At 27.9% G+C, this 16965-nt stretch overlaps 1 protein-coding gene across 16 annotated transcripts in view; it reads right to left on the bottom strand.

Moving 5' to 3' along the window:
• LOC107440889 (uncharacterized) overlaps positions 1 to 16965 on the bottom strand; it is a 123379-nt gene that overhangs the window by 72634 nt on the left and 33780 nt on the right. For all 16 annotated transcript variants that reach the window (XM_087161134.1, XM_087161135.1, XM_087161128.1 and 13 more), the window contains exons 11-18: positions 16173 to 16205; positions 12813 to 12839; positions 11779 to 11832; positions 8615 to 8647; positions 7829 to 7858; positions 6501 to 6569; positions 3794 to 3910; positions 2011 to 2040 (exon numbers count right to left, since the gene is read on the bottom strand). In XM_087161134.1, coding sequence (XP_087017260.1) covers positions 2011 to 2040; positions 3794 to 3910; positions 6501 to 6569; positions 7829 to 7858; positions 8615 to 8647; positions 11779 to 11832; positions 12813 to 12839; positions 16173 to 16205 — 393 coding nt within the window. The remainder of the gene's footprint in view (positions 1 to 2010; positions 2041 to 3793; positions 3911 to 6500; positions 6570 to 7828; positions 7859 to 8614; positions 8648 to 11778; positions 11833 to 12812; positions 12840 to 16172; positions 16206 to 16965) is intronic.

The following is a 16965-nucleotide window of genomic DNA, read 5'->3' on the forward strand; positions in this document are numbered from 1 at the left end:
ACATTGCAAATGCACAAAATTCTAAGAATTCAAAACAATCATTCAAATCCATATAACAACTTTTTTTTAAAGAAAAATTACATCTTTTTAGTAAATACTAAGTCATTAAAATAAATTTGAATTCAAATAAATGACATGTAATTCGTTAAACCTATTAGAAATGTGCTATGGTATAAAATCTTAAGATAAAATTTCGAAAACTGATATCTCTTTAAAAAAGTTAAAATTTTGGCTATAATTAAGTCTATTAAAAATTGAAATAAGTGAATTGCAATGGAAAAACCTGCATAAACAAAACATTGAATTTCGGAAGAAATCTCATTGTCAAAAAATACAAATTACTCTTGTCAAAAAATACAAAATAAACTGACCTCAAATAAAACTCCAAGGACTTCGAATCAAATAATTAAGGAAACTACTATCACGTTTAATATAAAAGGAAGATTTATTAACTAAACAATAAAATTACAGCATCGCAGTTCCAAAAAACAAATCTCACACTCACTCAAAAAAACAATTGACATTTTAATTAGTCACCATAGCAACCTAGAAACTCTTCTCGCTACCATCTATAAACTGATATAATTTTTGATGAAATTATTTAACAAAAAATACGATGCGCATAAGCACATACTATTTTACACTCTGGTTATTTCAGTTTCCGTTTTTAGAAGCGCTATAAGTTGAGCCACCTAAACTAAATTTAGCATGTGACATTTTTAGCTGCAATCATTGGTTGATTTTCTAGCGTTGCCATTCGGGGAGTTGTAATGAGGCTTTTTTTTATCGCCGTGTAAGAGAAATATATATATAGATTACGTACGCGTAGTAAACTAAACTACAACGTAAATTGATTTGTTTATGGTCTTTATCAAACACAGCAAAATATTTCAGCAGAAAAAGTTTGTCTGGTATATTTTTTTTCCTATTTTCATTTGGCAATATAATAAATCCCAACAAATAAGACATAACACAACTGTTAGGAAGCCCAACATTAGAATGCTTAAATTATGTGTTATATTAAAAAAGTTAAATTTTAATAACTTGTCAAAGAGATAAATATTCCGGAGTTTTACTATCCATGTATTTGTGTGATTAGCGTAGAATTAATAATATGATAATTATTGAATGACTAAACAATACGATAAAATAGAATTACGGGCATATTTTGACAAAAATAGCCAGTTGAATTGATTTGAAATTGCTAATCTGAACAATGACAAAAGAAAGGCTAAATAATACGTAATATTTTAACAATTATGTTATAATGTTTTTACTAAATGTTTAATATTCCCGTACTTCATATATTTTTTACCTTTGTTATGAAATTAATAATATGATGAAATAATGTAAACATAGACTGATTAAATAATTTATTAAGATGAAATTACCGGCATATTTTGATGAATACGAACAACAGGATTGAATTGAAATTCATAATGTGACGGATTAACACAAGAAGAGTTAAATTATATGTTCTTATTTCATTTCTGGTTTATTTGATTAATATATAACTTCTATTGATTAATTATATTGTTATTAATATATGCTACTTTATATGCAGGATCAGGATCTATTTTAGAAATTTTCTTTAATGATATTCGCACCCTTTCTTTTAATAAAATAATTCCCTTTTTATGAAAGAAATCGTGGGAGTATAAATTTTTCTTGAGCATGATGTATTAAACCCGCATAAAAGCTTTTTAGTCATTACAGCACAAGAAGTGTAAAATTATATGTTCTTACTTCATTTCTGGTATATTTTGATTAATATATTGTTTCTATTGATTAATATATTGCTACTAATATGTGGCACTTTATATGCAAGATCAGAATCAACTTTAATATTCAAAATCTTTTTTCTTTTAATAAAATAATTCGCTTTTTGAAAGAAATCGTGAGAATTTAAGCTTTTGATGAAAGCATAACGAGTTAATTTTGACCAGTTTAAAAACATATGAGTCATTTTTAGCAACTTCTATGTTATAAACAAAAATACTATTTTCATACCAGTTTCAATAGGTGATAAAGTGATGATCTCTGGAAAATAATACATCAAATTAGCATAATTAATACAATTTTTAAATATTTTTATTAACCTTTAATGCACCTAGAAGTAATGAAAACAAACAAACAATAATGAAAAGAATCTAAGTTGCAAAAAACTTATTACCAAAAGTAATAATGTAAAGCATGATTGTTTTTTGATATTATTGCAATGAGATTATTTATTGCATATTATTATGTTTTGCATATATTATTGCATATATTATATTTGCATATATTATTGCATATCTTTGCATATTGTTAAAAGAATTTTGAATTTTTCTATTCATAAAATGTTATAGCCTGTTTTATAAGACGGAGTTATGTGTTTTGAAGACCCTCAAGCTTTAGATTTTAGACCAGGCGCCCTCTTTTATCGTGCTTTGCCAATAGAATGAAATTCAAAATCTTCAGCCATTATCAATTTACTTCTGGACCTTCTGTAATATTTCATAAAAATTTTCCCACCGATTCAAATTGCTGCTTTTCTAATTTCATTAAACCACATAGTTTAACCCGTGTCCGTTTCTTTTTTTGTAATTTATTGACTGTTTGATGCGTCGATATCAGTCCAAGAAATTGTAAGTTTCATTGCAAGTTCATAAGGCGAAGTTGCAAAGTTATGGATCTTCTATAACATTTTATAAATTTTTCTATTTACTATTGTTTTCAACCGATTCGAATTGCTGCTTTCCTAATTTTACTAAACCACATTGTTCGCCAAATCACCTCAACTGCCAAGTTTCATTGTAAGTTTATAAGGCGATGTTGCAAAGTTCTGGATCTTCTATAACATTTTATAAAATTTTCTATTTACTATTGTTTTCAACCTATTCGAATTGCTGCTTTCCTAATTTTACTAAACCACATTGTTCGCCAAATCACCACAACTGCCAAGTTTCATTGTAAGCTCATAGGGCGATGCTGCAAAGTTCTGGATCTTCTATAACATTTTATAAAATTTTCTATTTACTATCGTTTTCAACCGATTCGAATTGCTGCTTTCCTAATTTTACTAAACCACATTGTTCGCCAAATCACCGTTTCTTTTTTATGTTCCGTTCCTTTTTAGCCACATTGTTTAACCCATGTCCGTTTCTTTCTTTATAATTTATTGACTGCTTGATGCGTCGATATCAGTCCAAGAAATTGTAAGTATCATTGTAAGTTCATGAGGCGATGTTGTAAAGTTCTGGATCTTCCATAAAATTTATAAAATTTTCTATTTGCTACTGTTTTCTACGATTCGAATTGCTGCTTTTCTAATTTTAGTAAACGACATGGTTCGCCGCATCACTGTTTTTTTTTTTTTTTAAATGCTTTCTTAATTGTTTGATGTCGCGTCGATTCCAGTCCAAGAAGTTGTAAGTGCATGAAGTTGTAAGTTGTAAGTGCAATCTTGTAAGTTAATTGCAATCATGATCAACCCATTGAAATTTTAAGCCATTAACTTTCTCAGTGATATAAAGAACATTTTATTACTATCTAATCTTTTTTTATTAGCCTTGTTGTTATCCTTTTTCACAATACTACATATTAAGCATATGTCTGCAATTTTTAAAATATTTTAAGGTTGAAATTACTTAAATCATTTAAAATGTTTCAAATCCTTAATTAGTATAATTATAACTAATTATAATCCGACATTATAATAAAACTTTTGCGTGGGTGTTATGTGTGTTAAAATTGAGCAAATCAAAAATCAGTGATTTTTAATTTCATTACCAATAAAATTGTATTTATTTACCTGTTATTGTGCATACACAAGAAGGGCATGGCTCTGTGCTACCATCTATATAACATCCAGGATCATCACATTTAGGTGGACTACACTGTATTTGCGGTGGCACTTCGACCTGCCCACCTGAAATAATTTAATTTTATATTTTATAACTGTCGTTGAACAGTTGACCCAATTTTGAGTTTACGACTACTAATAATCAACTCCGAAGCCTTGTAATTTTGGACCCATCCAGAAGACAAGGGAACTCCTGGATTGGGAGAAGTATGCTTTCGTGTAGATCTTTTTGATGGTATACTAGCCCACATTTGAGTCACAAGGAGAGAGAAAACCCTGAAAACCTCCCACGTTTTTCCTAAGGGCAAAGGGACTCTCTCCAATGATCCGTCTACCACTGAGGATATTTTACGCCAGTGCTGTGGTCTTTGCAAGCCGGACGCGTAATTCATTTCGACCAGCTATTGCTGGTATTTGAACACAGGCTACTTCATGTGGAGGGGAGTGCACCCCTGAGGCAACACGGATCCACCCGAAATAATGATAGTGCCCTTTACTAAGTACAGGACATCTCTCTTCTCTCAGGAGTGACCACTCTTTGTTCAGCAGTAAAATGGTCATTTATGGAGGTTGGTCATTCTTAAGGGTTACCTTTATTGATTTTCGAAGGTACATGATTTTTTGCAAACGATTTTAATTTTAGTTAGAGCTCTTGGTGCGGAAATGCCACTTGTATAGGCATTATAAAAACCGGGTCGATGAGTAAAGTTTAGCTTCAGTAAAAATGGCCCCTACTGATATAATTATGTGTAAAAACAAATTTACCAATTATGAATGATAGAACTATTTTAAGTTCGCATTTAATTTTATGTCATAGCAATTAGTTAGCTTTAAAAAATGTGAAGAGGTTTGTTTGTTTGAGATGTTTAGTTTTTTCTGAAACAACTTTGTTTTTTCTAATTTTACTTTCAACTCAAAAAATAAATCACTGCATTCTGATTGCAGCATGAGGTTGTAGATTTGTTTCAGATATCATCGAAAAGAGCTCTCTAAATAAAAACCTCATACAAATCGCTGATCTATTTATCTATTTTGTTAATATTTTTTGTTTTGATGTTTTTTCCGTGTTTCCTTATTTGACCTTTTCCGCATTTGGTGCTGAGGTGTTTCCGGTCACTGGGAGTGGTTTCGATGCCCTCTTCTAAAGGTTTTCCTCATCGCTAAGTCAATGAAAAATATCCCATGCTTCCTAAAAGTGGTCATAAATAAAGGATATCGCTACATAGAGGTTGTCTTTCCTAGGGATTTCACTGTATTTTATACTTTGACGGCAAAAAAAGCTATTTTTTGCAGGCCGATCAAAAAAAATGTCCTTTACAAAGTGTAATATTGAGCATAAACAGAGCATATATATAGATACATATACAATATATTCAGTAGCGTATTTAGAAAAGTTTTTTCATAAGGCTGTGTAGATGTTCTCAAAACAAAATAAAGTTTTTAAGTTAATCAGTACGTTCATGTCCTTGTCTCTTGAGTATACAAGCAACCACTGATTTCTATCTGGTGGATATCAGGAACGATTTTGAACAATCGAAAATAGTCCCAAAACAATCTTTAGATTAGAAACAGGCCTCTAATCTCATGATTAGGTTTGAATATTAATTTTCGCATTAATTTCTATGACCGTGACTGCGCATCTGAAAAGTTATTGTTATCGCCTTTACATAGTGTTACCGTCCAGAAACAGGCCTTGAACATTTTCTCGTGATGTCATGCACTCTTAGTATTTTTGGAGCGCATTAAACTATAATATAATTCAAGAGTGGTTTAAGCATAATATGTTGCCAAATTGAATCAAATTATCATGCAAATTAATCCACGATATTACAATAATTGCACGATATTATGAGTCAACTTAAACACAAGCACATATTTAAGGTTTTCGTAAATTTGCATGCTATTGTGGTTCATGGGAACATAATTATGTTTTAGTTTTTCACCGTATTTTCCGCAAATGTATAAGAAAACGATATTACACTGAGAAAAAAATATGGTCAGCACCAGAATATGGTAAAATTTACCGTGTTTTTGGATCAATCGGTACATCAATAAGCTCTGCAATTTTTAATCGAAGCACTTTGGTAATGATTTTTGGAATAATAACTAAAAAACATAATTTTACATAGGTATGATAAAATTTGGAAAATGTAGTAAAATGCAGGTATTTTACCATGATACTTAAAAAAATGGCATATAATTCATTTATCCGGTTAAATATACTTTTCTGTTTTGCATTTACTAAATGTGTGGTAATGCGAAGTATAATTTCAAAAACCAGCATTTCCGGTTTAACATTTACCACCTGAACAAAACATTTACCAAATAAAAGGTTTAAATACTGTATATTTTGGCTTTATAAACCCTTTTTTTTTACCAGAAATGCAATTGCCATACGGTTCGGTAATTTAACAAGAATTTTCTTCTCCATGTGGAATCCCACCCTTTTTACCTTGAAAAGGAAGTTATTTTATGATTCAAACCATTTTTTTCAACAATAAATCAAAAATAAATAAAAATCTAACATGATACATTGTCTTTTATCGAAACTTAATTTTCAGTAGGATTTATCTATATGTCATAAAACTGAGTTATTTAATATATTTCAAATTCCTTACACATTTATTTTACAAAACTTTTAGCACTATACTTTTACCTCCATTATCATTATCAGTTCCGCCGCCTTTGTTTCCACCACCCCAATTTCCTAGCCACCATTTTGATCCTGTAATTAATACTTTATTATTTTAAAATTGTATAAAATGATGAAATAAAACTTATTTTTCAATAAATAATAATAAAAACTAATTTACTTACATTATAGTAATTTAAAATACTTTTACTATTGAGATACGCTGTCACTATGTTCGTTTATTAGTTATATTTTATATAAAAAATATAATGATATAATTATATAATAATGTAATATAATAATATAATAATAACATTTTATAATAATATATATATATATATATATATATATATATATATATATATATATATATATATATATATATATATATATATATATATATATATATATATATATATATATATATATATATATATATATATATATATATATATATATATATATATATATATATATATATATATATATATATATATATATATATATATATTGTTTTGTTTTGTTTTGTTTTACTCGATTAACCTAATGATTGCTACCTAAACAATTAATGTAAATGACGGCAATGCATGAAAAGAAGACAATTTATTTCTGTGTACTATTTTATTTATGTTTTGGTTGCAGTTTTGAGAATGTTTATACTTTTTCTGATCTTATTCCTAATTTGAAAATAACAAAATGGCAAAAATGTACAATAATAGACTTTAATTACTGAAAATATCTAGATTTTATATATTTAAAAAATTTTATGCTTGGTCACTGAAGTAAATTCCCAATTCTAAATTCTATTTAAAGCTTTTCTGTATTAATAATTAACTTTTAGTATAAATGCCGCGTACTCTCTTCGGTGAAAAATATTTAACTACTTTTATGTTTATAGTAAATAAATATCAAATTAGAAAGTCAAACAAAAGTATGTAAAATTATAATGTTATATATTTAAATAAAATTGCAATGACATTTACACGAAATTATTAGGTTTAAATTTTGTCGATTAAAGTGGGAAACTAAAATTATAAAACTTATTTTCATTTTTCATGAATTAATACATTAAAAATGTTGGAATATTTTAATTGAATAATTTTTTATTTTGGAGAAAAAATTTGTTTAAAAAAAAGATTCCTAAGAAGTCATGGGTAAGTGACAGTGCATAATGGATCCATGCCTTTATGCATAGAAAGCATAAATGTATAAGAATACTGTTTATTCAAAACCAATCATTCATTATTTATTCTCATTATAATGAATTTTTTATTTGAAAAAATGCTTTATGAAGAATACTGTATCAATTTCTAAAAAAATGCGCAAGATTATATATGTATACAGCTAAATACCTTGATTTTCACTACCACTAGTTTCTTTTCCTGTAAAATAAAAAAATGATCATAAATTATGCTATTCTTATCTAGACACATGAACCTTTACATCAAAAAAAATATCTCTCGTATTTTAGAGTTTATTTTAGAAAAAAAATTTCATTTTTCATGGTAAAAGAATGAAAATACGAATAAAATACGAAAAAAATGTTTTCTTTTAATTGGAATTTTAGGTTTCATAGATCCCTGTTTTTTTATCATACATATAAGAAAAACTTACATTATTTGATTCAAAACCAAGTTATTTTCGATAATCTTCATTATTGGTGATAATTAGAATAACATATTTATTTTTTTAATTATTTTTGACAGGCTGAAGATGTTTCAAAAATATTTAATTTTTGATTCCTGTCAAAGACTATCAAAGTCATAAGAAAATTGTGATTTTTAGTGTCATAGGTAGACTCTATACTTTGAGTATCTATATTTTTAATTGTTTTTAAACAGCATTATTCAAAACAAACAAATAAAGGAAATGGGAAAATAGAATGTTGAATCGAGGAAAGTTCCAGATATTATTTAAGACACCCATAGTTCCTGGTTGAGCTTAAAAATCTTACTACGATTCGATCCACACTGTAAAAAATCCCGGATCACGGTAAAAAGTATTGGCTCTCTTTACCATTTTTCTTCCATTTCGTCTATTCACGTGAAATCTACTACATGTGTCGAGTATATTATTATATTTTATAAGCTACAAGTTAATCGTGTTTAAATAATTTACAAAAAACAAAAATAATTTACCTCCTCCCCATTTGCCAAACCAGCCAGTGAGACCTGAAAAATAAAATAATCCGAATGATTAAATTAATTTTTCTAAATTGGTTTTGAAAGGCCTATTTATATAATCAATAATAGTCCATTAGGCGAAAGTTTTCAAAAATAATCAGGTATTATTGAACAAGCATAATCTCTACTAATAAGTAGAGAAAAAGTGTCTTATATGAAATGGTTCCTTAATGTATGAATATGCGACACTTATACTGTAATCGAAGGATATGGTGGACTTCACCAAATGAAATCTAAAACTCCTGTGAAGGTTATGTGAGCGTCACCAAATGAAATCTAAAACTCCAGTGAAGGTTATGTGAACTTCACCAAATGAAATCTAAAACTCCTGTGAAGGTTATGTAAACTTAACCAAATGAAATCTAAAGCTCCTGTGAAGGTTATGTGAGCTTAATCAAATGAAATCTACAACTCATGTGAAGGTTATGTGAACTTAAACAAATGAAATCTAAAAGTCATGTGAATGTTATGTGAACTGAACCAAATGAAATCTAAAACTCCTATGAAGGTTATGTTAACTAAAACCAAATGAAATCTAAAACTCCTGTGAAGGTTATGTGAGCTTAACCAAATGAAATCTATAACTCCTGCGAAGGTTATGTGAGCTTAACCAAATGAAATCTACAACTCGTGTGAAGGTTATGTGAACTTAAACAAATGAAATCTAAAAGTCATGTGAAGGTTATGTGAGCTTAACCAAATGAAATCTATAACTCCTGCGAAGGTTATGTGAGCTTAATCAAATGAAATCTACAACTCATGTGAAGGTTATGTGAACTTAAACAAATGAAATCTAAAAGTCATGTGAATGTTATGTGAACTGAACCAAATGAAATCTAAAACTCCTATGAAGGTTATGTTAACTAAAACCAAATGAAATCTAAAACTCCTGTGAAGGTTATGTGAGCTTAACCAAATGAAATCTATAACTCCTGCGAAGGTTATGTGAGCTTAACCAAATGAAATCTACAACTCGTGTGAAGGTTATGTGAACTTAAACAAATGAAATCTAAAACTCCCATGAGGGCTATGTGAACTTCACCAAATGAAATCTAAAACTCCTATGAGGGCTATGTGAACTTCACTAAATGAAATCTAAAACTCCTGTGAAGGTTATGTGAGCTTAACCAAATGAAATCTGAAACTCCAGTGAAGATTATGTGAACTTAAATGAAATCTAAAGCTCCTGTGAAGGTTAATTGAACTTAACCAAATGAAATCTAAAACTCTTGCGAAAGTTATGTGAACTTAACCTAATGAAATCTAAAAATTTTATGAAGATTTTGTGAACTTAACCAAATGAAATCTAAAGCTCTTGTGAAGGTTGTGTGAACTTACCCAAATGACATCGAAAACTCTTGTGAAGGTTATGTGAAGTGAAGGATTTTTAATGAAATACGAATAAATGCTTTATGTTTTTGTTAATAAATTTCTGTCATAATTTTATCTATAAATAAAGGTGGCTTAAAAATATAATAATTAGAGCTTGTATGTTTAATATGCTTTGGGAACCATCTTGGTTCTATTCCATATTAATTCACATTTCAAGAAAAAAAATTCGACATCAGGAAAACTTTAGATATATTCGTTAACAAGAATACGATAAGTCATCAATTGCTGCATTTGTTGTTGGAATCATAGACATAAATTCAATTTCGACAATGCCAAAATTATTCCCACTCCAATCACTTCAGCTCACCTAGATACCTTGGAATCTTGTTTCATTACCATGTTAAAGACATTAGTTCCTCACTACCTCTCCAAAATGAGTGAAAATACATTTTATCCTGATTCGCTTCTCTCATCCACAGTGATTTTTCATCTTTATTTTTGTTTCATTCTCAACAACAGCATTTTTTTCTAGTTTAGTTTACCTTTATTTTCCATTTTTCGTTGGAAACTTAACATTTAGTATTTCAAATTGCTTTTGCTTCTTCTCATGCGCAGCTGGCTGGGCGTGAGAATGGGCATCTATTTTTGTGCGGTTTAAACGTGTCGACTTTTATTACCATCTGCATATTTTTGAAACTAATGAAGTTTTTTTTAAAAAAAGCAGTACTTTTACAATATTTTATTTTATTTTATTTTCAAAATTCAGCCGATTCCTAAGTTTTACCAATCACATTACTTAGGTATAATAATGAACAGCATAAAATTTTTTATGTTCTAATCTCAATTTTAAAAAACCTTTTTACTAATTTAAAAATAAAAATAGTAAACAAAGTTTAAAGAAATGGGTGTATATTTTTTATTATATGCAGTGTAATAAAAATTAGATATCTCTCTAAAAATCTTAAGTTCAGATTTTATCTTAGAGCATTTAGTTTATTTACCTCAGAGATCTTAATTTTTTAAAAACAAATTCAGGTTATCTTTTGCAAACTAAGATTCTATTTAGGAGCTATTACACTGTAAAGAAACTGTTTCATTTACAGAAAAGCTGTCAGATGGTGTGCCTGTATGAAGATATTTATTTCACAGAAAAATATTGTTATTTAAAAACGGATGCTAAGCTTTAAGCAGATAATTCTACAAAAGTACAAAAAAAAAACTGTTAAATTTACGAAAAAAAAAACTGTCAGCTGGTGTGACAGTATAACTGCTGTCAGCTGGTGTGACTGTTTACTTCACAAAAAATACTGTTATTTAAAAACGGATGCTTGTTTTTAGCCGATAAATTTCTTTAAAATTACAACAGAAAAACACTGTTCAATTTACAGAAAAAACTATCTGGTGGTGTTCCAGTATATATTTTACAAAAAATACTGTTATTTAAGAACAGAAACTTGTTTTTTGACGGATCAGTTCTACAAAGTACAAAAGAGCATCTACGTAATTAAGCCTCTAAAAAAGTCTCTATTTATCTAAATTAATAGTAATAGTATCAATACAGTATAGTATCAATTTATCTCAAGTAATGGTATGTAAAATAGTTAAATAATTTAGAAATGAAGTGTGAAATTGCTCCACGTAGTAAAACAAAAAACTAAATTTTTTTTCTTTCCTTTTTTTTTTACTCATTCAATACAAAAACACAATTAAATCCAGTAAAGTTGACTTTACTGTTGAAATCCAGTAAAGTTGAGAAAAGTATTTATTGAGTAAAGTAAATATTTTACCTCCTTTACCTCCTGATCCTTGGTCTTGTTGCTCAGTATCTTTGCTTCCTTTTTCTAAAAATTTAATTAAATAATAAAATTTTAAAACGTAATGATATTAACTTAATGACTAAGAATTTTTAATTCAATTACCTTCTTTTACGACTGTCGATAATCTAATAACATTACGCTTTTATCAAACTATCGATAAAACCATTTTTGCTATTTAAATGTTGACGAATGTTTTTGTTCTAATTACAACAAATAAACATACCTCACTAAGGACTTTTTTTCAGTGTTTTAAGCATGTTAAAGGACATTTCATTTGCATATTACATGCAAGGCAATAATGAACGAAAAAGTATAACCTGGGAATATTTTATGGATGTTACAAAATATTACGTATTAAAATTGTAAAAGATTTTCTAAACGAAAACTAAACACTTGTGATATTATAAGGAATATAGTAGCTTAAGAAATACCACTATCCAACGTTTTAAAAGAAGGAAAGAGGAGTGGTAGATATATAGTTAACGGTATAGATAGCTAATTAACCAGTTGACATAAGAGCACTCAAGTTGAATGTAAAGTCGAGTTAAGTATGAAATATCCATACTGTAAAGAATTCTGAATCAAATTACTGTAAAATATGCTGACACCCTGTAAAATCCATTTTACTGTAAAATAAATTTTTAAGGCAAAATCAATTTTTACGCAAAATTTTATAGCAAAATTTTTACTGCAATATTTATTTTGTAGCAGAGATTGAGATATTCTACTGTAAATATTACTGTAAAAATTACGGTACATTAGATTTTTTGTTCTGTTGAATTTTACGGTAAGAAGTACTGACTGAGTACTGAGTGGCGGAATTTTTAATGTACACAGATATCAGGAGTTATTTTTATTAGTTAATTCAAAATATTCATTGTTATTGAATATCCATTTTTATACCATCAAAAAATGGATATTGATAAAAAAATAATTAATTTTAAATTTATATTAAAAAACAAGATCATTTAAGTACTTATTTTGAATTTTATTAAAAGTCTTACCTTGATATATCTTATAGATGATTTTTCCTAGAAGAATACATGTAGCGTTAATATTTTAAACCACTTTTGCATAACTTTAGGAAAATGTTTTTATATTTCGTATTTTATATAATTATAATTTTTCTAATCAGTAAAATCATTACGGTTCCTTGCTAGAAAAGGAAAAAGAAATATTAAAATTAATTAAAAATTTAAAGCTTCTAGAAAGAAAATATTTCAATTTTGACTTGTAAATAGCTTTCGAACAAAAGTTTTTAAACAAAAGTTTTTAAACCAAAATTTGCTTTGAAATATCATATTTCAACCAAGAAAAGGTTGAAATTTTAGAATTTCTATATCGATAATTTATTATATCAGCAGCTTTTGATATTTTTTACTTTAAAGTAGTATTTTTTCATAAAAATATACAAGAAATATGCAAAAAAGACAGTTTTCCCATTACGAGTTATTTACAGATACAAATGTAATTAAAATAATTATAATATATTTGGGGGAAACAACCAGATTTTTATAAATGTTCTTACTGTTAAATAGTATTTTGTTCAATAAAATAAGATAAATTAACCCAGTTTTCCGAATAGAAATTATTTCACAGAGGCATTTGTAATTTTAAAGTTTTGCTTATTTAGACAAAGCAACATAAAAGTTATAAAATGATTCATAAATAAAATTATTATTTCTTACTTTAATGGATTATATTTTATCATACTTATTATATTTTATTAATTATAATATATTTGGTGGAAACAACCAGATTTTTATAAATGTTCTTACTATTAAATAGTATTTTTTTCAATAAAATAAGATAATTTAACCCAGTTTTCCGATTAGAAATTATTTCACAGAGGCATTTGTAATTTTAAAATTTTGCTTATTTAGGAAAAGCAACCTGGTACTTATAAACTGATTCATTAATAAAATTAATATTTCTTACTTTAATGGATAATATTTTATTAAAATTAGAAAAACCATAACAACTTTTCATTTATAATTCATTTTATAGGGAAATGGAAAATTTAAGACTCTTACGGGAAAAATGACTTAAATAAAATTTCTTTGTTGTTTTTTAGTATTAAATAAAGAATAAGATTTGTTTTATTAGCTTCTATTTGATAATTTATTAATCAAATAAAAATTTCCACTGGTACTTTTGCAATAAGTTGATTAAAAAATTATTGAATAGAAATTGGTATATTTGATGAAACAATAATAGAATTAAAATTTGCAGTCGTCAAAATTATCAAAAAAAAATTTTTAAATTTCATTTCGAGAAAAATGAATATTTTTAAGTTGTTAAAATTAAGAAATTTTTTTTTTGCGTAAAACATTGGAAATTAATTTAGATAAAAACTAATAACACGATTTAAGTAGTAAGATTAAACTTTTCGCTTAGTAATTTAAATTTCTAAAACTCCATTTCATAGTGAGTGGTTTGCGAAGAGGCAATAGAACTTCCACAAAACTAACTGCCAGTCTAATTTTTGGGAAGAATATTTAGCTTACTTCTTACAGCAAATAAATAACAATAAATGAGCTTAATTCTTACAATAAAAAAGATAAATAAATAAAAAATAAAATAGTGATAGAATGTAAATAATAAAATAAATAATCGAAAACCTGTTGTCCAATTAAAAGGAGAATTAGTTTTTAGTTTAATTATAGTTCAGATAAAGAGTTATGTGACGAAAACGATTCTATTTTAACCATGAATGTTTAAAATTTTTGAAAAAACAACAACAACATAATAAGCATTTTCCCTTAACTTCACAATTATCTCAGCTTGAGTTATCTCGGACTGCTAAGTTGAGGGGTTAAAATTTTATTTTTATCATACGCAGTTTCTAAAACATTACGAGTATTATTTAATTTAAAGTTCAAATAAGAAAAAAAAGTACTTTAATTTTATTAATTTCACGTATTTTTTATTAATTTCAAAATGCATTCCAAGAAATCTGTTTTCTTAAATTTTTAAATTCAAATTCAATATATTTTACGAACTCTAGTTATACAACAAATTATAACAAAAAAACTTAGAGTAAATAATAATTTGAGAAAATTATTTGGAACTCGAAAATGACTTCAGAAATAAACTACCGTAAAACTCGTTCATAACTCGTTCGCCCTTAAATTTTTCACTCAAAAATCACAGTAGAATAACCGGTATCCGTCTTTTCTTCCAATTAACCGCAACGTTTACGGTTAGGAACATGTTTTTACTTCTACAGGTTCGAAACCATTAAAAACTGGTACAGTTGAAAAACCTTAAATACAAAACGATACGGTTTTTAACCATTCATAACTATCATGGTTTCAAAACTGTAAATATTGAATATAACTGGGCATTAAAGCTATGCTTTTTTTTAAACGTAAATTAGAGTTAGGGCATTGAAGTTAGATTGTGACTGAGTTGTGTTTTGTCAAGTGACCCGTAGATCATGGCTTGATTAAACTACATAGAGGCATCATCTATCGTAAGCGATGAAAAATACTAGATTTTTTTAATTAAGCTCCTATGTGGTGCTACCATCTATGCGTAAATGAGAGTTTCGTATTCCACTAATCCACGGTCATCAATTGATGCAGGACACTGGAAACTTCTCATGTGTTAAAGGAATCGAAGAATAATTTTGGTATCAACGCTGGGGATCAAACCCCCGTTCTGCTGATCATGACAGTGACATATTAGCTTTTTCGGCTGCAGGAAGAACCCAGTTACAAGGAACTAAGTGGCTTCTTAAGGTGTTCACCGAACATTTATTACTAAAATGTTATTAGATATCCGATGATGGAAAATAAAAATATGAATTCATTATCCTTATCATACGGCTTAGTTCCACCTTCCGGTGAACGTGCGCTCCATTCTCATAGAATGTTGCCCGACTTGGAGCCGAAAAAATCTGGTTGTTTAGCCGTATTAGGTAAAAAAAAAATTTCTCACAGTTAACAGTTTGAATACCGTTTTTTAGCGGTTATTTAACTGTCTTGCTTGAATATTGCAAATTAAAAAGAAAAAAAAATTATTTTATTTAACTATCTTTTCTAAGAGCACTTAATTAAAATAAAGGATAACTTTATTTTACTTTAAAAAAATTGCTTAAATATTTATTCTTATTTTTCCATCATAATGAGCTAACACTTTTACAGTTACTTTTTGTCAATGTAGTCAATATCAATATTACTTTAAATAATAATTAAAGAAAAACTAACAATTCTTCAATGATTTTGTAGAGAGTGTAATTAGAAAACATTTTGAGATATTGTTTGAACTTTAAACTCCTCTTAGGAAACGATTATTTCTGTATATATGAAGTAAAAAAATATATATAATTGAAACTTAAAAGAATAAAGAAAGTAACTTGCCTCCATTTGGTGCCTCTGTATTAATATTGTACTCTGCAACACAAAATATTATAACTTTTATTTAATCCAAAACTAATTTCTTTTAAATGTTATTTATCTTAATTCACTTTAGTTTTGCTAAGACGAAATAGAATAGTAATCAGAATGTTGTGCATATTTCGCAAATTGAAATAAAAACCTTTTTGAAAACATGTAAAATGTTATAAATAAAAATCACATTTTGCGTTTGATTTTCAAAAACTAATTTTTTTGTAAATTCAAGAATAAGAATAAGGGCATCGTGCTAATTGAACTTCATTATATGAGGGGCACTCGAATGAAAACCAACCAGGGGTGCCATCCCCTCTGCAGAGAATCAAAATTGTGATGGCATGTCTTCTGATCATCCTCAGGGATGCTTCCCAGACAGTCGCCAATAGCCCATTGTCCAGCTCTAGTGCGACGTAAATGAACTACAACAACAACTACATTCGAATGAAACCTGGTCACTAGTGTAAAGTAACGGTAACGATTTTATTAACTCACAAATGTAGTTATACACAGTACACATACTAAAAAGTAGTCGCCAAAACTGTTGGCACATTTATCCTATAGCGACACTAGCCGGTCGATTCCATCTTTGAAGAAGCTAGTAGGCTGCCGTCGAATCAATGCCGGGACCTAGTCACACACGTCATCATCCGTTGTGAATCGATGTCAGCAAATAGCTTGTTTAGAGGTCCAAAGACATGAAAGTCACACGGTGAAAGGTCTGAACTCTACAGTGGATCTTCCAGCGTTTCCCACTGAAACT

Source organism: Parasteatoda tepidariorum, chromosome 4 (genome assembly GCF_982258835.1).
Source record: "Parasteatoda tepidariorum strain Cologne lab strain chromosome 4, Ptep-v5.0, whole genome shotgun sequence".
NCBI lineage: Eukaryota > Metazoa > Arthropoda > Arachnida > Araneae > Theridiidae > Parasteatoda > Parasteatoda tepidariorum.